The sequence below is a fragment of the Camelus bactrianus genome, chromosome 6 (genome assembly GCF_048773025.1).
Source record: "Camelus bactrianus isolate YW-2024 breed Bactrian camel chromosome 6, ASM4877302v1, whole genome shotgun sequence".
NCBI lineage: Eukaryota > Metazoa > Chordata > Mammalia > Artiodactyla > Camelidae > Camelus > Camelus bactrianus.
In genome coordinates, this window is record NC_133544.1 from 80,409,902 (window position 1) to 80,432,284 (window position 22,383).

Genomic DNA, 22,383 nt, shown 5'->3' on the forward strand with positions numbered 1-22,383 from the left:
AGAGAAACTTTCTCCCTAACCAGTGGCAAAGGGGAAGGGCAGGGGTGGAGAGGCAGCAAAGCATCATCAAAAGTCACAGCATAGCTGCCAACCTTTGGACCAAAATACCCAAGTGCCAGGCCTTAGAGTAAATGAAAATTATTCACTTCACAATCAGGTGGAAATGCCATGGAGTTAAAGTTGGAGTATATTCTTGAATTAGATTTTATTCTCCAGGGCCCTAAAGTTAACCAGCTGGAATCATTTTTTAAGGACCATTCTATTTAACCTTTGGAGATGAAGCATCTGCCTTTTAATGGAAAAACCTACCTTTCATTGTGAAGATAGCACATGCTGTTCTTGGCTTCTTTGGCCTCCAGAAAAGAAAACTCAGATATCGCCCTATGTCCTCATTGTATCTTTTTTAAAATACTTTATTTATTATTGTATTATTAATTATTTAAAAAAAGTTTTGGTGGTGGGAAGGGAGGAGGTAATTAGGTTTATTTATTTTTAGAGGAGATACTGAGGATTAAACCCAGGACCTTGCTACCACTTGAGCTATACCCTCTACCCCACACTGTATCTTGAGCTCCCTATGTCAAAAAAACAGGCCAGATTAATAGCTAACTTTATTATCTAATAGTAAGTAGAATGTACCAGCTCATCCAGAGAATCCTAGGCAGGACAGCCTACATAGATGTATCTGCCTCTCAAAAAGTCTCAGGAGGCTTAGGAAGCCAGAGATTGAAGGGCCCCACATAACCAACTGTATTCAAAGCCACTGTATTCAGACGAGAGGCCATGTTTACCACCCACACAAAGTTCTGTTCCTGAAAAAAACATCAACAATCAATTAATCAAATATTCCTATTTGGCACAAGCCCCTGCTGTGAGGGACACAGTGAAGAGAGGTCTCTTCCTTAAGCATACTATAACTCAACTAAAGAACTAAGATCTGGAAGAACTAAGAAGCTGGTCAACAGCACAGGGCACAGTAGTGTATGAGTGTCAGCACGTTGAGACAGCCCATAGCCAATTGCACTGAAGTCCATTGAACCTTTACTATATGTGAAGTGCTTTACATGTATTTGATCAGTCAGTCTCCTCTGAGAAGTTGGGTAATGTACCCAGTCACACTGTTAAAAAGTAGTTTCAGGCTTAGGTCCATCTGATTCCAAAGGCCTTGCTCATTACCTCCTAGTCCCTGGGGCTTGCAGACTTCAGGGAGTGAGAAAGCTTGAGGCTGGCATGGAAGGCAAGGCTTGATGAAGAAGAGGGCTCAGAGCTAGACCTTAAACAGGGGCAACTCTGAGACAGACCAGAGAAAGAGAAAGGCAGATGTATAGGAGAGGTTATCAAGAAAGGACAGAGGAGAAAGGAGACAGAGAACAGAGCAAAGCCAGCCTCTCGGATACAGCTGTTTGGGGATGAAGGAGAATGGGTGAAGATAACTGCCTTGTACACCATAGCAACATGCCCCACCCTTCTTGTTCCTTGTAAAATACCATATTCTTACACAGAAAGACTTGGAGAGGGAATTACAAAAAGAGTCAAGTGGAAGGAAATCTGGCTTTTCCTTTGCCCTCTTTCTGCCCCTCTCTTGGCCTCAGGGCAGTATCTCAAGCACTCCACCCATCCAGCGCACTGTGCATACCACAGCCTTTTGAGTCCTGTATCCCAAGAGGGGCAGCATCCTGGCCTGAGGTTGTCAGATAAAGCCTGGCTGGTTCCAAGAGGAACTGGAACTTCGCTCCTTCTACTGGCTGTGGGCTTTGAACCAGAGGGAATGGAGAGGTGTGTATCAGGTTCCACTCACTCTCCTGACCACTGGACAGGCAGCCTTCCAGGGAAGATGGGGCCAGTTCTGCAGCATAAGCAGAGTTGCATTCTGAAGCCCTACCACCACTATGCACACATCGTTTCACACAGACATGCCCTCACTAAGCAGCCTTTCCTTCATTAATCTGTTCATTCGCTCATTCAACAAGTAATTACTGAGTGGCTATTTCAAGCCAGGGACTGTGCTAGATGTTGAGAGAGACAGGGCTACACAAGATGTGACCCCTTCCCTCAGGAGCTGGAGACTCTGTTGTTAATGGTGGGCATTGGTGGCAGGAGGTCAGGCAATAATAACTGTAATGAATATTAGGATAAAGAGAAGCTCAGGAAGCTCCATTGAACTCCAACTGCTCAAACCACAAGCTTCTTGTCTTGTTCATTTCTGTACCTCCAACACCCATTACTCTGCCCAACTGTTCAGTAAATTTTAGTGAATTAAATGAAGATCTTACTGGGGCTGACCTCCAACTCTTCTCTCTCTGTAGCTTCTCCCCATCAGTCTTAAGCCTGACAGTTGGCATCCTAAGCCTAGCTGAAAAGACGTGAGGATATATGGCAATTCTTCAATAGGTCATAGTAAGTTATAGTTGGGAGGAACTAGATGACATTGTCTGGGTCACCTCCATCCCCTCCCAGATATCATGTCCCCATAGTTGAGGTCCTTCATAAACCACTTGGACCTTCATGCTTTCTTGATTCCTCATCCTGGGTGCTCTTTTAAGAATATGCAAATTGGTCAATATCCCAATTAAAAGTCAGGAATCCAGACATTGACATAGAACCCTGACAGCTCCAGCTGGCTCAATGGCAGGGAGCCACCTCCTCCTTTGAGATCATGGGATGTGGAAACGAAATCTTGGCTTCTAGTTGGATCTTCCCACACCACTTCCCTGGGGCCCCAGGAAGGCAGAGCCATCACAGAGAAAGCTGAGAAAGATAGGGAGTGAAGAGATCCTCTGAGGAGACTGAGAAGTGACTCTGCATTGGAACAGTGGTCCTTGAGGCACAGCAAGCATATGCAAAAAAGGAGGGGGTGTGAAGGGGTAGCCAGGAGGTGTGAGGCAAATGCCCCCTCCAGTAAGACAGGCTAAGTAAGGTCCAGAAGGGGCCTGGCCAGAGTTCCAACCCTTCAGCCAGAAAGCACCTCAGAATCAGTCCAGAGTGGTCCTGGGACATGCTCAGAGCCCCCCCCCCCCCCCCCCCCCCAGCTTGTAGCAACAGGATAGGGTTAGAACCAGGTCTCCTGATGTCCACTCTGGAGTTTTATTTTTCTCATCACTCTGCTGCCTTCCAGATATGGATCTCATGGAAGAGTTCTTGGCCTGTCACATCCTAAAAAATTTTCCTTCATAGATGCTTGCCAGACAGGGCTGGGTTTTTCTGATTCTGATGGATGGCTCCTTTAATCCTCCAATGCCAGCTGTTTCCCTTTCTCTGTCCACCTGCCTGGGAAAGATCGAGTGGGGTCTTCAGTGGCCACATAAGGCCTTGTGACTGCAAGGAGGAATGATAGGCAGCCTGGGACCCAGCCCAGAGCAAACCTCCCAGGGACAGTGGGCACACGCCTTGGCATCTGGGCATGCTGATCCTTTTCTCCAGAGAGGGCAGTGTCGGGGGAGGAAGGGGTGGAATCCAGCCACTTCTCAGGCCCTAAGAATTCCTGCTCTCCCCCTCAGTCTGCTGACCCTTGTTCTGCTCGTCTGGGCCACAGCAATGCCCACGGGCAAGGCGGGAGGTGGGGGATGGGAATGGAGCGAGAAGCCGGTTTGCTGGTATGCTTGGCCGGGCACTGGGAGCGTGAGCCCTGCCCGCCCCTCCTCCGCGGGCTGTCGCCACTTGCTTCGCTCCCCCTCTCCGCCCGCCTGTCCCTCCGGGCTGCTCAGGCGCCACCACTACTGTCCCCAACCCGCCCTGCCAGTCAGGCCAAAGGGCGGCGTGACTCACGGCGCTGCCACCAGCCCACGGCTTGCCCACGGCGTATAAAGGCTTCCCCGGGCGGGAGGCGGCCGAGCCCTACCCGACCCGAGGTGTGCAGAGAGAACATGGCACGAGACGGGGAGCGAGGCCCCCGGGGCGCGGGCTGGGGGATGCGCGGAGCCCTGGCTGCCGTGGCGCTGCTCTCGGCACTCAATGCTGCGGGCACGGTGTTCGCGCTGTGCCAGTGGCGCGAGCTGAGCGTGGCGCTGAGGACGCTGGAGGCGCAGCGGGGCCGGGAGCAGCGCGAGGACAGCGCCCTGAGCGCCTTCCTTGCGGAGTTGAGTCGCGCACCGCGTCGAGCGCCCGCGCCACCCCCGGACCCCGGGAGCGCCGCGCGCAACAAGCGTAGCCACCGAGGGGAGCCCTCGCAGCACATCCGCGCCGAGAGCCACGACATGCTGATGATGATGACCTACTCCATGGTGCCGGTAGGCGAGGGCTGGACTCCCTGTGGCGCCCCCGCCAGGATGGGCAGCCGACAGTGCAGGGAGAGAGCCCCGAACGTCCACTCCTTCCCTCGCCAGACGGCGAGGTGCCATGGGGAGAGGCCCTGGGTATGAGTCCAGCTGGGGAGGTCACCTTGGCAAGCACCTTAGCCCTCTAGGGTCAGTTTCTTCATCTGCTAAGTGGGGGAGGGGTGAAGGGGTAAGTCTTCCACCTCTGACGTCGTTCATCTGCAGATAAATGAGGGGAGTAGGCAGTGTTTTTTAAGAGCCTGCTTCCTAACTTTGGACACAAGTTTTCACCTCCTGGTGTGACAGGAGCCACAGCGATCCCTGGTCTCTGTGCGATTGGTAGGGGCCCCCTAAGAACACAGAGGTAACATTGCTGAAAGAGCACAGGCTTCTTCAGTAAACGGACTCTTTCCCTGGCATAATCTAGTAGTCTGGCTTTTCATATGGCCTCAGCCCAGCCCCAGGAGACTGCCGACCTAAAGTTTCGGTGTAAGTAAAGACAGTCAGCCCTAATTTTAACAATCCCCGGATTTTTTTTTTTGCGGAGGAAGTTACTCGAATCTAAACCGGTTACAAATGGGAGAAATCAGCATAGAGCAATTTTCTTGAAGTGCAGTGTCAAAGCTGAGGTTCTTCCTTCCGGCTCCAAGAAGTCTGTGTAACTCTAGAAAATGTCAATGTATTTTCTCACAGGCATGTGCGTCTGGGGAGAGTCCATAGCTTTTCAATAGATTTTCAAAGGAACTTCATTGTACTCCCCCCACCCCCAAAAATTTAAGAAACACTGCTCTAAAGGACGTCTTCAAAGCAAAGGCTCAAAAATCTTTTTTCTAGTTTTGACTTTCTCTGCTTTTGCTGATTTTAACTCAGTAACTATCTAAACAATTACATTTACATCACATTATAGTTGCCTATTCCATTTCATTATCCATTACAACCACCATGGACTTATTTCACTTTAAAATTACAAAGATTTCAGTTCCATCACCTCTAGTCAAGTGTGAGCCGTATACTTCAGGATCCTAGGTTCTGGAAGATAAATCCACTAATCCTGTTACCATAGAAGCTTTTAACTATCTTACACGAGCTGAAGTGCTTTTGAAACTACGTGGAAGTGCTACACATTTCAAACACATATTTTGAGAAAGATCACATTTTTCATCCCTGGATTCATTTTTTATCCACGTTATGATTTAAAAATCTGAGCCAAAGCTAAAATTTCAAAAAGACTTAATGTAAAATGTAGAAATCTTAGGGGAATTCACTCTTTCTCTTGGCTCTCCACCACGCATGTTGAGGGGGTTTTGAAGCCCTCCAAGAGGGATGCATCTGAGCAACAATGTTTTATATTTTTAATCCTGCTTTTACAGTAGAGGCTTGTGTATCCAAATTGCAACCTGTTCAGTAACTAACTCAAGAGAACGCAACAGAGGCTCATTTCTGTGTCAATCTGAAAGCTAGATTTAACTACCACCACCTGCTCTGTTGCAGGTCAAAGAGCAGAAACATTACATTCATCAGGCTGAGAAGCATTTGTAGATTATCCCCAACTCAACCCCACTTGAAGCTGACCGTCATCAGGAAGGCATGCAGATTCTGATTCAGAAGGTCTAAGTTGGGGCCTGAGATTCTGCATTCGTAACAAGCTCGCACTGACATCAGTGTTACTGGTCTGAGAACCACTTTGAATTGCACTATTCTAGAGCAGTGGTTACACTGCTATATTCAGACTAATTTCAGCATTTCAAAAAGTCTTCCAAAATGGCTCATTTACCAAAGATGAGCCTTTTCAAGCCAACCAATACTTCAAAGTTCTGTGCTTTTGGCTGAAAGTACATCAACTCAGCATGGTAATTCTGGTTAGCACATTCTGACCAGAAACTGGTTGGCAGCTGAAATTTTGTTAAAAGGGCAACATAACTAATTATTACTTAAGTACAGTTAGTTTGGTACAGCCAAACACATTAAATCTTTCAGTGTAAGTGGGTACTTTAGAGAAAAGTTAACAAAAGAAAGCCCAGGTACCGCTGAATTAGACCACTAGTGGAAACCCATCTGCCAGGAGCTCCTGCAGGTGATGCTGCTTCTTTTTAGTCTCCACTCCCTCCCCACCCTTCTTCTCACTCCTTCTCCCATCAGCTGCGCTCTCTCATCTCATTCTTCAAGTCTCACCCTTACGGACGTCCTGGTAGCTTTAGCCTACTGCCTGAGATCTCGGGTTGAGCACCCGGTAGGAAGAAAGTTTTACTTCTCACCATGTGCATCTTAACACGCTCTACATGGATTGAAGATTTACATTTAAAAAGTGAAACTCTAAAACTGCTAGAAGAAAATACGAGTAAATTCATTTTTAATCTTGAAATGGGGAATACCTTTCTTTTAAACTCTAACTCAAAAGCCAGTTGCAAACAATAAATAAGTGAATTTAACCACATTTTAAAAACCCACAGAACCACAGCAAAACTTCTGCATGGCAAATAACAAAAAAAAACCAAACATACCATAAATAAAGGCAAAAGATAAATGACAAACTGCAAAGAAATAATTGCAGCTCATGTCATAGGTAAAGGGCTAATCTTCTGAATATATATAGCACTCCTAGTAGTTGATTTAAAAAAAAATTTAATAGGGAAATCTGCAACAGAAATAGGAATCTGACAGGAATATGGAATGGAGAGTTCTCAGGGAAAAAATTACAAATTTTTCTTAAACATGTAGGAGAAGAACCCTTGGTTTAAAAATGCAAATTGCAACTGCTCTGAAATAATTTTCACCTGTCAGAATGACAAAACTTTGAAAGTTTGACAACATCCTGTTGCAGAAGCTGGAGGGAAATAGACACACTCTTGCATTGCTGTTTGGAGTACAAAATGGTACAACCTAAATTTAAGGCAATTTGGGAATGCCCTGAAAGACTACCACTACATTTACCCTCTGACCCAGTAATCTCTTTTGTGGGAATTTGTCCTGCATAACAGACTGTATCACCTATGAAATGACATATGCACATATAGTCATTCATTGCAGAGTGTTTGTAAAAGCAAAAGACTATTAACAACCCATGTCCATCAGTACAGGACTAGTTAGGTAAACTGACCTACACACCCACTAAGATACCAGATAAAACAAGAATGAGTGAATTCTTTATGTATGGCTGTTAGAACAATCCCCAGGATATATTTTAAGTGATAAAAACGAGTCACAGAAAAACATACATTGTATTACCTTGCATAAGGAAGAAGGGGGAAAAAAATAAGTGAAACTAACAAAAGTGCTTACTTAGGGAGGGTGGGTATAAGGTGGAAATTAGCCTTTCCCTGCATAGCTTTGTATCTTATTTTGACTTTTGAACCATGTGATTGCGTTACTCTTATTGTATGGAAAGGCCATAAGCACAAGGTTACATGGCAGCTGCCACCAGGCTAGGGGGCCGTAGGGCACAGGCGGGACTGTGCCAGCCTGAGGTTCGTGCGTTCTTTCTGAAGGGGAGGCTTTTGCTGATGGTTGCTGCACAAGAACGAGAACCCTGTGCCTGATTGTTTGATTTTGTCAAGAGAAGTAAAAAAAAACCTGACTTTTTATGTGAAATTTCTTGGCTTTTAAGTATTGACAAAAATTCCGCCAAAATGCTTTTTAATTGGCTAGCAGTGTGTTGGCCAAACAACACTCACATTATGAGAGGCCACGCTAGGACTTCCAAGCTTAGTTTGCAGCAAGCTTCTCATAATCATGAGTGGTTTCGAACCAAAAATAGCTTTACTTAGTTCTACCACAACCCCGCCCTGCTGATTTTCCCAGCCAATTCTGAAAAGACAGTATTATTTGTGCCATTGTTATCAATGCTGGTTAAGTGGAGATGGTCTTCTGCTGTTGGTTTGGTTTGGGTTTCATTTTGTTTGTTTTTGGCTGTTTCTAAACATCCAACTCCACCTTCCATGGCTGGAGATTTGCTGTCACTGTGGCTTTTCAGAAGCATGTGCTCCGATTCTGAGGGTCCTTCTCGAGGAGATTCCAGTTATGTTAAGCAATAATGTGCTGTAGCAAACAGAGCTGATGTCATGATGACTGCTGCGAGGCACTTGTATGGATCTATACATTATCTTGCTTACAGGGGACAAAAATCACGTTACTTGTAGTCACAGCTCCTGTTTGCATGGATGCTGTATTTCCTTGAAGGCCCTAAATGGGCTCTGACCAGGGTCACCAGCCTTTCCCACCCCTTGGACTGGGTCACTTCCATCATGTAAAAGCTGAGGATTTAGACCAGGGGTCAACAAAATGTGGCCTAAGTTCAAATCAAGCCTGCTACTCGTTTTGTGTAGCTCATGACATGGCAGTTTTTTACATTTATAAATGGTTAGGGGGAAAGCCACAAGAAGAATAATGTTTAATGACATGTGAACATTATAAGAAATTCAAGTTTCAGTAACCATAAATTAAGTTTATTAGAACACAACCATTCCCACTTGTTCATGTGTTGTCTCTGGCTGCTTTCACATGGCAACCACAGAAGTGAGTAGCTGTAACGGAGACCATATGGCTCACAAAGCCTAAAATATTTTGTCTTGTCCTTTACAGAAAAAGCTGGCTGGCCCCTCATTTAGACAGTGACCCATGAGAACGGAGGGAATACTAGGGGTTGTTCCTTTGGAGAGCCCAGGCACTAAATTAGCATTGTTCTAGCGTTAGATTAACCCTGGGGTTTAAGACCTCCCCCAAGGAGGCAGGGTCCAGGGCAGAGTTGACCTGAGAATGTAGTTTCACCCTGGAGGGAGGCTGTAGAGCTGAGCGGGCCTTCAAGCATTGTTCCTTCTGGGCTGACTTCCTAAGTCAAGAGAAGTCAGTGTTGGGACAGCTTTTAACTCCCCATTTATCCCCACATCTAGGTCTTGTTTCACATTCCGTCTGTTCTCTTCAGCTGAAGGGAAGAGACTTACACCCCATTAGGTCCTGCAGTATGGAGTGGGCCTTGCTGAGAGTTCAGAGGTTTGATACAGCAGAACAAAAAAAGACAGGGCAGCCAAAGTAATAAACCCCCATGCAGAGCCTGGGAGGTGGGTTTCCATACCTTCCTCGTAGCAGCATGTGCTTGTGGGCACTTGGGATGTCACACCTGACGCTGTGGGGTTAGTCTGCATGTCAGAAGTCATTTCCAGGTATAATGAAGAGAGAACTTGAAGCCACATCTCTGCTGAGACTGCATCTGGTGTTGGTACTGGGAACACACCCATATACCTAACGTGTGTGTCGAGTCACAATGGTATGTGAGGAAGACCAGAGAGAGGTGGCCCCTTAGCTACACCCTTCAGACACTTTCTTCACTGACACATATTTTGTAAACATGCAAATGAAACATTCAGTGTAGATGTACAGTTGTCATGATTCTCTAAGTACTTCTGTAAGAAACAAGTGGTTCAAGACTGAGCATCTGGACCCATGAGAACAAGGAAATTGTGTTGACCACATGAATGGCATTAAACTGTCTGGACCTGCTCTCAGATCCTGGAGCTATCAGAAAGCTCCTAGTCTCTTTTTAGCCAAAGCAGCAGAGATGAGGGCAGTGAGACAAGTCTGCTGAGCCTTTGCAGTCTGAACAGGATGGACCTTCTCATTGTCCAGTCTCATCTTTATCTGCTTTTCCCTGCCTTTCTTTCAGCCTTCACTGCCATATACCAGGGATAAAATGGATACTTCCCTTTGGAACTCAAAACCATGTGCCCCCCTGGAAAAGTACCACTCCACTCTGGGGAGACAGCAGAACCCCCCAGATCTGCCTGTCATTCTGCACCACTGCCTACTAGACCACAGGCTGAGAGATCCTTGGGTGGAGGACCTTTTCTGGGTGAGGTCCAAAACAACTCAGTTCATGGGTCTCCCAGTGCCGAGGGGCTGTTCATCTTCCCTGGTGCCCTTGTCTTACAGTCTCTCTTTGACTGGCCCAGGCTCACCTCCACGTGGTTCTGCTGCCACCTTCAGCCATTGTGTGTCTGCCCTTAAGTTGAGTGACCTGGAATTCCTTCTTCATGGTTAAGTTCCCAGCCAAATTCTCTCTCCTTTATTTCTCTCTCCTTGATACTTCCCTGAGGTATGTTGTGCTGATGAGTGGTATGGACCCAGGAGTCAGATGGATTCACATCCTGGGGCCATCTCTTGGTAGCTGGGTGACTTTGGGCAAGTCTTTTAACTTGTCCAAGCCTGAGTTTCCTCCTCTGTAAGGTTGAGATCACAGTATGCATCCCTCAGGGTTGTTAAGAGGCTTAAGAGGAGTGATATAGGTAAAGTACAGCACCTGGTATATTCAGGATTCCAGTAAGTGTTCATTGTTGCTGTTACAGAAATTGATCACTGTTACTTTATCATTAGCCCTCCTTGCCCCATGCTCTCAGCATCTTGTTTCTGGGTTACTATCTCAGTTCCTTCAGAACGCCAAGTTGTCTGTTCATACATGCTTTTATCAGCTGCTGTTTAAGGGTAATATTTGGCCTCTTGGAGCCTAGATTGGCATCACACCAACCTAAATCATCTTGTCATTGAAAACAAAACAAAATTAGCCTTGATATGACCACAGGGCTTCTTCAGCAATTCTGGCTTTCCTGGGACCTCACCCCTTCTTCATGGCCACTGATGACACCCACTAAGAGAGAGTCATCTTCACCCACTTTCTGACTGGCGTAGCTGTTTTTCACTTCTCTTGATTCCTACTGGTGGCAGTCCTAGAAGAAGTTTTGAATACTTTCATTTAGAAAACTGAAAAAATGTGAGTGGAAGGTAGGAAAAAAAAAAAAAAAAGAGTGAAAGAGCAAAAAACTTTTAAGAAGAGAGAGCAGTTTACTTCCTAGGGGTCTCAGGTTCTCCAGGGTGTGGGTACCTGTGTGTCAACCATCAAGACAGTCTTTAGATCTGATAAAACATACTTATCCGGGAGGAAGAAAAAAAGACATTTTTCCTCTACATTCCTCAAACTCTCCTTCCCTTCCCCCTACCAAAAAAATCCTTGGCTTAATCTAGTTGACATTCAAGCTTAATTTACATTCATTTTATCTACAGACTAAAGGCCATGTGGTGTAAAACAAGCGGAAGCTTTTAGGTTGTGATTCTGATACAAAGGGAGCATTTTTCAGCCCATCAGTTGCTCTTTTTATGTAGCAATTTTGGTTTTAACAGCTCGGTATTTTAAGTAGATGTAATTTACTCCTAGTTTAACTAAAGTTCAAGACATAATTTTCTTTACTGAAAGGTAGAGTTAAAACAACAAGGCCAACTAAAGATCATTTAAAATGCTATTTGCAAAATTTATTCTGAATGCAATAGATAGAGTAACCCCTTCAATCCTGCCACTCAGAAAGTTTCTTGCACTCATCAAAGTGCTGGGAACGTTGGAGACCCTGCCTGGGCTGTATGTGAAAACTGTGAAGTACTTGGAAATGCGATGTGGATAACTGTACCCAAACTAAAGTGATCAACTAGCAACTGCAGAATTATCCCCCGGTTTTTCAGTACCTTAGTGGATTAGTATTGGAGTCTGGAATTCTTTTCACTCAAAGATGGAAAATGTCCTCTCCCTCTAGGCAACACTTGAGGACCCATGGAGTCAATCCCTCTGAACAGGGACACCTTTAGAGAAAAATCCTTTACAGTGAGAAGAGAGAAAATTGATCCTTACTAAAGTGATAAAGAAAGGTTTCATGGAGGTGACAGACCTTGGAGTGGGTGATGCAGAGTTGGTGAGATCTGAGCAGGCAAGGAGGGCAAATCATTCCAAGTGCAGGTCGTAACTTAAGCCAATGTCTAGGGGCTGGAACAAGCATGGTACAAGACTGGAAGAGCAAGAAGCTTCCTGCACTGGGGAGTTTGGGCCGTGGAAAGGGAACTAGGGTTGGCTAGGTTAGAGATAGACTAGAATTTCCACTTTTGAGAAGTTGAGAATGAATCTGATGGGCAATTTGGAGAAATTTAGACCCTTTTCCAGGGTTCAGTCATAAAGAAAGTGGTTTTATAGGATGGGTCTGGTGGTGCAATGCAGCAGAGACTGCAGAGGAGAGAGACAGAGACAAGAAGAAAGTTAGGAAGTTACTGTATTAGTTCAGGCAAGAAACGATTCTGTCTGGCTAAGGTGGTGGCATCAGAAATGGGGAAGAAGATATATATCCTAGAAATACCAAGAAATAAGAATGAATTGAACTTGGTAACTAATTGGATACAAGAAAGAGAAAAGGGCCACCTGATCCAGATCCACCTACTACTCAGAAGGATGGTGGCATCATGGGCAGAGTTGAGGAAACACTAAAGTGGGTTAGTTTAGAAGTGAGGATGTTGAATTTGCTTTGAGACTGAATGCAAAATGAAAAGAGAGGAAAAAGAGGGAGGAAAACCAAGGAATGAAAGAGTATTCTGGGAAAGGGAAATCAGGGAATTTCCTGCTTCCAAGAAATCTATCTTCCCCATGAAAGAGGTCTTTACAAGTCTAAAAAGTAAAAGGCAGACCCCAAAGCCTTTATAATGAGCACTGGAATCACACTATGTTTACTCCTCATTCCCCAATTAGCTGTGTGACCTTTAACGGGTCACTCAACCTCTCTGTGTCTCAGTTTCCTCATCCATAAAAAGGCAATGATGGCAGTATCTATCTTAGTTGTCAACATAAGGATTCAACTCAATAATCCATGTGAAGTCTTTAGCATGGTGCCTGGACTCAATATGTCTTAGCTTGTTGTTACTGATATTTAGTATTTTTCAAATCCCTCCTTTCTGTACCTCAGGGAATAGTGAAGCCTTGTAATTAACAAAAAAAGATTAAATCAATAAAACTTGCCAAAGAAAGGACAGATTCTAGGAATACTCCAACATTTAGAATCTTGTGTGATCAGGGAAATACACAGACCTCTAGAAAGAATGTTTCCCAGATAGTCATTTTTCTGGTTCATGGATCATACACACACACACACACACACACACACACACACACACACATATTTGGATATTGGATTTAGGGAAGTTAATCATACTAAACATAATTTGCAAATATTTTTATTTTTATTCATGTCCGTTGTGAACTCATGCATTCATTCTTTCACTGACCAAATCTTTTTGAACCCATAGCATAGCATGTTTGTCAAACCATCAGTCCCATCCAGCCGTGTTCTGATGCTAACAGGCATCAGTTGTTGTTTTGTGGTTGAGCATCTCACCCCAAGGTCCTCCTCCAGATATTTTCTGGCCAACCACTTGAAGCTGTTCCCTGTGCAGAGGGAGGAGGGGGCTGAGCAGGGAGTAGGTTGACAAAATATGTTCACAAATGTTTTTGCTATGTACAAAGAATGCCAAAGGGCAGAGTTTGGGATAATGGACTAATTCTTTGTCTATTAGCCCAACAATGGACAAGTTACTTAGCTATGGTTTATGTATACTTTTCTGACTATAAGCTGAAGAGTGCTTAGATAAAAATAAAAAGTTATCTGAAGATGCTTGTTGAAGGGAACAATATGAGCACAAAATATTGTTATTAACTGTTCTGAAAGATTATTCCCTCAGTACTCCTGCTTCAGAAAACTCCATTAGAGGCCTGGGGGAGACAAGTGACTCTTAGCTCGCTTCAAAACACTCATTGCTTGCACCCCTAACCTCTTCTACACTTATTAGCACTTATTGTCTGTATCACACAACTAAAACTTTGTTTGTGTACAGTTTTGGTCTCTAATTTGTCACCTTTAGTCACTTTATCTGTGTAAATATATCTTACGGCTCCTTGCAGTGAGGTATTTGATGAATAACTTGTGGACAAGGACTGTCACCTGCCGTATCAGTAAACAAAGGATGTTGCAGCATCAAGCCCAACAGTGCACCCTGAGGGGATTCAGGATGGAGAAAAACAGGATACTGACCCTATGGTTAAGGTGTATATCAAAGGACTTTTGCATCTTCCCACACATAGAAAAGCACTAAATTCATTATCTTGAGATGTCTGGTTTTTCTTGAATTAGCAATAATCTTTTGATGTTTGACTACCTGGGTTTTGTTTGTTTGTTTGTTCGTTTGTTTTTGCAAAAACTCCTGTATATACTGGCTCCTCCCTTACCTCTTTAGAACAGTCCTTCAGAGCTATCTGAGAGGCTATATCCTAGGCTTAAGTCCTCAGTAAATCCACGGAATAATCCTCAATTTTTAGGTTGTGTGTTTTTTTTCAGCTGATAACCTCTTCACTTACTAATGCATCCACAACTCCACAAGGACAAATATAGACTGAGGTATCTTCCAGTTTCTGAATCTAGTTTCTTGCCATACTAACAGTTTTGGAGGTGGGTCCTAGAGTAGTTTTTAAAGTCCTCCCTGGAAATTCATGCTATCCATCAAATAGGAGTTAGTGTCAGGGACTGGTGAGACTGATTTACAGGCCTTCTCTACCCGTCAGAGGTTCATTCATTCATTCATTCATTCAGCATGTCATGACTGAGCACCTACTATGTCCCACGCACTACTGTGGATGCACAAGAAACAGTATGAACAAACCGCACAAATCCCCATCCTCTTGGAGTTTATGTTTGGAGGGAGGGGGCAGGCAAGAACCAAAGTAAATAAATCATCTACAGTATTAGAATGTGATAAGTGCCATGGAGAACAATGAGACAGGGTTGAGGATTAGGGAGCAGGAAGAGGAAGATGCAATTGGAAGTCCTGTGGGTGGGGAAGCCCTCACTGAGAAGGTGATATTTGAGCAAAAACTTGAAGGAGGTGAGGGAGTGAGCCATGTGGATCTCTTAGGAAGGGCTTTCAGGCAGAGGGAACAGAAAGTGCAAAGACCCTGAGTGGGAGAGTGTCCAGAGAGCTCACAGAACAGCAAGAAGACTAGAGCAGAACAAGTGGGAGAGGGCAGAAAGAAGGAGGTCAGAGAGATAACTGGGGGAAGGAGGGACAAGAGGACCATTTCATGTAAGGCCTTGCAGGCTGTTGTAAGGACACTGACCTTTTTGGGGAGTCTTTGGAGGATTCTAGGCAATGGAGTGATATGACCCAACCTACCTTTTTGAAGAATCACTGTGATGAGACTAGACTGTGTGTGGGGAGGGTGGACAGTGGTAGCAGGGAGGCCATTTATTTAGCTGTTGCAATAATCCAGGGGAAAGAAGACAGGGTCTGAGGCCAGGGTGGTAGCAGTAGAGAGGATAAGTGGAGAGTGTCCGTATATGTCTGACAGCCAGGCTGAAGGAATTTGCTGACAGCTTGAATATGAGGTATGAGGGGGGGAAATAAAGAGTTAAATGACTTCAAGGGTTGTGGCCAAGCAGTGGAAAGATAGAATTGCCATTAATTGAGATAGAAGAACTGCAGATGGAACAAATTTAAGGGGAATATCAGGAGTTCCATTGTGGGCATGTTAACCCTGAGATTTCCATTAGATGTCCAAGCGACGAAGGTCAAAGAGGCAGCTGCATACCAGAGTCTGGAGGGGTCCTGGTTAGAGATGTACCCAGGAAATAGTGGAGATGCTGAGCATGACAATACTTACTACCTGAACACAGAGAGGCTCAAACCAAGAGTCTGTCTGCTCCTCCCTAAATCCAGATTATTTTATTTAAAGGTGTTTTATAAACAACCAAATAAAATGAATCATATTGCAAGCTTTTTGCACCTAGAGTGTTTGTCTTACCTTTATAAACACAGGACTTGACTTATCGAGTATTTGCTAATGAATAAATAAGTACTTCTAAATCAGTTAGAAATATCTTGGAAAGAAGTTTAAAAGAAATTTTTTAGTGACTAAGTAAAATGTAAGTCAGTATAACAAATGGTTAAGTGCCTGATCTGGGCAGTGTGGGTGCAATCTTTGGGTTATAGGGAAAAATAAGAAAGGAGTCCCCAAGGAATGTATAGGCTAGTGAGAGGAAAATGACAAATCCTCAAACACTTATGACACAAAGCAAGGGATAACAGGATCCTAAGAGAAGTAAGAATAACATCTCACTTGGGCAATCAGGAACGGTTTCAAGAAAGAGGTATCATCTGAGCTGAGCTGGGCAGGACTTCAGAAGGAGAGGGAAGGTAAGGAAGCTCTTGAACAGCAGGTGGTTCATTTTAGCTGGAGCATAAATAATATAGGTAGTCATGAAAATGTCTGAAAAGTCTTTACTTTCATTCTTAAAAATTATTTTGCATATACAGTTGAAAATGTTTTCTTTCCAGTACTTGAAACATGTCACCCCACTATCTTCTCACTTGCTTGTTTGCAATGAGAAGCCTGCTGTTCTCAGTCTTATTCCTCTCTATGGATTGTCTTTTCTTCCTCTGGCCGCCCCTAAGATTTACCCTTCACTGCATATTTTAAGCAGTTTTGTCCTTTTCTTCATGTTTCTTTTGCTTGTGTTTTGTTGAGCTTGTTGGAAATGCGAGTTAATAGTTCTCATTAAAATTGGGAAATTTTTCTGCTGTTATTTCTTCAAATATTTTTCTGCCCACCCTGCCAGCCAAGGATTCTAATTACACATAGATTGGGCCATTTAAATTTGTTCCATGGCTCACTGATGATCTGTTTGCGTTTTAAGTCTTTTTTCTCCATATGCTTCATTTTGGCTAGTTTCTATTGCTGTGTCTTCAAATTGACTAATCTTTCTTCTGCTCTTACTCCCATTCCGTGTACATTTCATTTCATTTCATTCATTCATTTCACACCATGGAAGGGGTGCAGCTGTTTGATTATGGTGAGGATGAATTTTTTACATTCGTTTATTGGTGATTTGAAATTTTCTCATTGTGTGAGATTTGTTCATTCATGTTTTAGCTCATTTTTAATTAGGACTTTAAAATCTTTTCCTTACTAATTTACAAATACCCCTTATGTAGGATAGTTATTTGCTTTTTGTATATTACATATGTTGCAGTATTTTTCCCTTAATAATGATTATAACATTTATTGAGAACCTAAAACTTGCCAGGGACTATGCTAAGAGTTTTAGGTATGTATGTCAAAAAGGTTCTTATGAAGTGGCCACTATTGTTATCATCATTATTATTCCCAATTTACAGACAGGTCACTGAGGCTTAGAGAAGTAAAGCATCCTGTTCAAGGTCACAGAGCCAGTGAGTGAAGGAATTGACACTTAGGTCAGACCTAGCCGTGTCTGCCTCCAAAATCCATGCTCTTCACACCACACCTTTCAGCCCTGTGCATTTTTGGGGTGTCCCCAGTGTGAGTGAATGTCACATTGGACTGTTCCCCACCCCAGATTCCAGCTGAAAGTTATTTTGCCAGAGACATCGGGTGAGGACGTTTGCTGGAACTGCTCCTTCCAACTGGGGTTGTTGAGGAGGCCTGAGCCCAAGCTGAGCTGCTTCAACATCTGTGACTCCCCAGCCTTCGCATGCAAGAGGGCTGGCCATGGCTGTGGGTGGACTCCAAACCATGACTTGTTAGTTATTTGTCCAGCATTTTATTAGAGAATCTGGGCAATGACTGAGGCAGGGTGAGAAGGAGGGCAAAGGGAAGCTGCACTGTCTCCAGCAATTCAGAACCTACTCAGCAAAATCCATGCCTTAGGGACAAGTCGTCTGAGACCCTGCTCCTCAGAGGGCAGGCTGGCTCTGCCCTATCCTGTTCCTTTTAGCAGAGCAGCAGGGGCTGGTGATAGCACGTTTTCCCCAAGGCAGTGCATTTTCACTGATGTTTGAGATGCCTTTTCATTCAGCACCCCAGCCTCTGCCTGGCTGACCCAGCCCTAACCAGCCCTGGGTGCAGAGCTCATGTAGGTGCCTCTGCTCAAGACAGTGTGAAAGGTATGCAGTATTCCCTCCAGACCAGGGGCACATCAATGATTTCTGGTTTTGCAGTGATGTCGATGTGGGTGGGGGTGGACAGTCATATCTCAGGGACCCTAATAGGATAACCCCAGCATCTCCATGCCCCTGTTTTTCTAGGGATTAGTGGAGTATTTGCCAAAACAAAGTTATCCTAAGCAAGTAGGCACAGAGAGAAGGAGGGAACCATGTACTAGATGTTCAGTTTCCCATAAACTGCTGCTCAAAAAGGAATAGTGTCTTTGGTTGAAGAGCACATTGCCCTCCCAGTTGAGTGAGTAATCAGTAATGAAGTATTTATTGAGTATCTACTATGTGCTCAATGCCACACTAATGCTGGGGAAGGGACCAGATGAGTAAACGGGGCGTACAGGGAAAGGATGAAACAGTCCCCACCATAAGAGCGCACCTGGGTGAGGAGCCAGAGTGATGCGTGAAAGAATGTGCCAACAGGCAGCCACGTGGTGATGCTGCTGGGCTGTAAAGGGGCAGTCGGTCACATGGAGGTCTTTGGGGAAGGTGGATTTATCTGGGCTCTCAGGATCCCAGACAGGATGAACTGACAGGAGCACTCAGCCCCCAGGCCATTGATGCTGGATGGCCTGGGTTTTCCTCATCTGTGCTGACAAATGCCTGGACCTTTGGCTGATCTTCCTGTGGGGCTGTAGGAAGAAGGCTGTGCCCCAGGATTTCATCCCCACACAAGGCACAGCCCACCTTCCTGTGGGGGATTGCAGATGGTCATCACCACGTCTTGATCCCAGTGTGAGTTCCTGCCTTTCACAGGGATGAGTCCAGGGTAGCTGACCCCAGCTTCAGACCCCAGGAGGGAGTCCTCCAACACCTGTGGGCTAACCTTCTAGCAGCTGGGCCACCACATTCAAAGCCCTGTCTCTTCAGTCCGAGGAATCTCAAGTCAATCACAGGCTAATTTTCGTCTCCCTGGAGCAGTTTCTAAAGAATCATTTGCATGCACATAATAACATCAATTTGCGTAATTATGGAGAGTCATTAAGGGTATTCAGTTGTCTAAGAAAAATGGAATTTAAGTTACAGAATAAGTCAAATCTGAAAGATGGCTTGGAATTTAAAGTGTTCCCCCCAGCAAACCAGAACCTGTAGTTGGGGAACTTTAGAGAAGCCATGACAGGACACATTATTTTAGCAAGTTGCTGATGACTGGCAGGTTGGCTCTCTTACTTTTTCATGAATCAGTCCTGAGAGTAAAGGTGAGAGGAAGGGAGCTAAAGAGGGTGGCCAGCCAACCACCTGAGGTTTTGTGTTCTGGTGAGCGGTGGCAGCCTATCGCATTTAGCTCTATTCATTCTGATGAAGAAGAAACACTTTTGATTAAGCCTTTCACTTTGGCACAGAAGAGATTTCTTGCAATTGACGCATATTCAACTAGTAAAAAGCTAATCTCGTATTCATATTCAGAGTAAACTAAGGCCAAAATTTGCATTTCCTATTGAATTTCAGACAACTCCTTTTGCAAAGCCTAAGCAGTATGAAAAAGTAGATATGGGGGAAAATAGGGTTCAGCTCTTGAAGCCATTTGGGGGAGACTGGGCCAGCTGCTTCACTTGCTTTCTCTGGACCTCAGCTTTCTCACCCCTCCTCCCCTGACTCTAGGTCTCTGGGTGTCCCTTCCCACCTCCGCCCCCCCCCGACCCCCCTCCTCCCCCGCCCATGGGAGCAGAGTTTGAAATCATCTGGTCCAGCCCCTCATTTTACGGATAAGTAACAACCCCACCACAAACCCAGAGAAGCTCCATTTTATTTGTTTTATATTTGGGGGTTTGGCAAAAGAAAAATCTTATAATTGACTAATGAATAATTTGAAAATCACCAGACTAGATGACTATTCTAGTTCATTCTATGTTCATTTGTCTAGAAGCAACAGTTATTTGGGTTCCCAGGGAAAGCTGGGTCATTAGACCCATTTTTTGGAGTCGCATAATGCTTGCACACTCTCTTCTGTCTCTTTGACTTGCTAAAAACACAGGAAAGTAAAATCGCCCATAATCCCAACATATCTTTAAATGATATAAACCAAGAAGTGAAAAATCCACTTTTTATCTCCTAGCCTCAGTCTCCAAGAGAAAAAAATCTCAGTAAATTGGTTCCTGACCCTCCCAATTTTTCTCTGTGCTTGTTCAGACATATCTAGATATTCTTTGTCAACCAAAAAGTTATATTGTGTTATGTGGCTTGGGCTGTATCTTGCTTTTATCACTTTGTGAAGGAAAAGCTGGGCTGGTCTAACAAGATAACTCACAGGTCTAGGAATGTAAAGGAGAGGCTGGGCTGGTCTAACAAGATAACTCACAAATCTAAGTATTGGAATACTGATCTGAGTTCAGCTAGACTAACTTGTAAGTCTAGGTTAATTAGTGTTGGTTTGCTGTTCATGTCTTTTTGCAAGCCAGCTGGGTTTTCAAAGATACATATCTGGCTTTGGAATGTTGGTTTGCTGCCTCCCCGCCTCCACTTTTGTGATGATAATGCTGCTAAATCTGTTCCATGCCTATTGGCCGAATACCCCAAGCTTGTACTTTACCCTATAAAACCTCATGAGCACGTCTTGGAGGTGCTCAGAGCTTCGGAGCAGAAGACCCTCTGAGCCCGCCGGCGTAATACATCTGAGTACTCCAACCCTCCGAGTGGTGCTTGTTTCTTGACTGGCCTGTCGTTTCCGTAACAACTTAACAGTCTGCCAAGGCCGTCCTTCCAGATTGATACACATAGGTCTACCTCACTCTTTTTCATTTGCTTAACAAGTGCCTAACTGATGAACATTTAGGTTGTTTGCATGCTTTTACCATTTCAAACAATACTGCAAAGAGCAGTCTTGTCCAGATATCCTTGTATAATCTTCCTACAAGTCAGTTTTCCAATTCCCGGCATTTCTTTCTCTTAGAGGTTGCCAAATTATGTCCCACCTATTTTCAGTTTGAATTAAAGCCAGCTCAAGCCATCTGATGCCAGATTAGCAAGAGGTTTATTATTCTTCTCTAGGGATCCCTTCCTTGTCCATGAATTGCCGAAGCTCCATGAGTTATGCTAGTCCCGAGAGAAAACTGGAAGGTCTGGTCAGGCCACTAATGGGACGCATTCTGACTGTCTTCTCTCCCATCACCGCCGTGCACTGTCAAGGCTGGAAACAAGCCCCCATGCAGTGTGATCTGTCCTTGAGCATTGCTGCATCAGTCTTCTCACTGGAGATGCCCCTGATGCCCCACAGTGTTTCTTTGGGGAAGATGACTCCATCTCCTCAGCAACGTGCTGACAGGGGTGCGCTAAGCCCACGCTCTCAGTTCTTCATGTTAACATCCAGGGTGGCCGCTGTTGTTTCCACAGAATGTGTCCTCCTTGTGTCCCAGTGTGGCTGGGTTGGGAGGGACCTCCTACCGCCACTATGGACCTTATCCTGCACCTCACCCGCCATCTTCTCAACACCACTGGATTCTCACATCTCAGACCCAGGTTAGCAATTCGTTGTCGCCTTTTCTCAAGGCAGGCCCTCCCTGGAGACCACTGACGTACTTTCCTACTTGAACCCCGTCTCCCCAGTGGAAAAGTTCTAGGTCTGGACCCAGGCACTGCTCTATGCACGTGGAGGGGATACAGACAAAACAGCAAGTTCTTGTGCTCTCAAAACGCTTCTATACTTTGGGGAGCAGGGGCAAGTAATAAACAAATGCTTACATAAGCAACATAAAAGTTCTGCAAAGACAAAAGGCCAGGTGAGGTTATGGGGTGTGGCTGCTAGGGCTACTTTCAGATGGGGAGTCAAGGAAAGCCTTCCTGATGAAGTAATATTTGAGCTGAGGCCTTAGTGGAGATGTGGGCACAGCATACAAGGCATGGCAAAGACCCGTGATGACGGCCGGTGTGACTGGAGCCGAGAGATGGGGAGAGTGGTGGGAGGTGGCCTCTAGAGGGACAGGGCCACTTCCTGGGTGGGTCCTCCTGACACCCCCAGGACAATGAGCTCTAAGGCCTCTTCCAACTTCACCGTTTTCAAATCTTAAATCAGAATTTAGGAAGTCCTTTATGCCAAATGTGACTCCAGAATTTGACAAGCGAGATTCTGTGACTTTCGATTTTGAATTTTCTTATTTTCATCCAAACTCTTTATTACTATTACCAGAAGAAAAAAAAAGTTTCTGATTTTCTTATGGCCACACTTCTTCATACTATGATACAATCTAACTTGGCCCAAGTTTGTGAAGAGAATATTCCTGAGTGAAGATGAACACAGTTTACTGGTAAATGTCTAAATTGACATTTGCATATAAATGAAGCCAAAAGGTCAGGAAGGGAGAACTCCCTCTTCATCATT

The 22,383-nt window shown here is 44.7% G+C and overlaps 1 protein-coding gene across 1 annotated transcript in view; it reads left to right on the forward strand.

Annotated features, from left to right (window-relative positions):
• Positions 1–3,554: 3,554 nt before the first annotated feature.
• Positions 3,555–22,383, forward strand: part of GLDN (gliomedin) — a 55,645-nt gene continuing 36,816 nt past the window's right edge. The window contains exon 1 of the mRNA XM_010969519.3: positions 3,555–4,226. Coding sequence (XP_010967821.3) covers positions 3,564–4,226 — 663 coding nt within the window. The 5' untranslated portion in view covers positions 3,555–3,563. The remainder of the gene's footprint in view (positions 4,227–22,383) is intronic.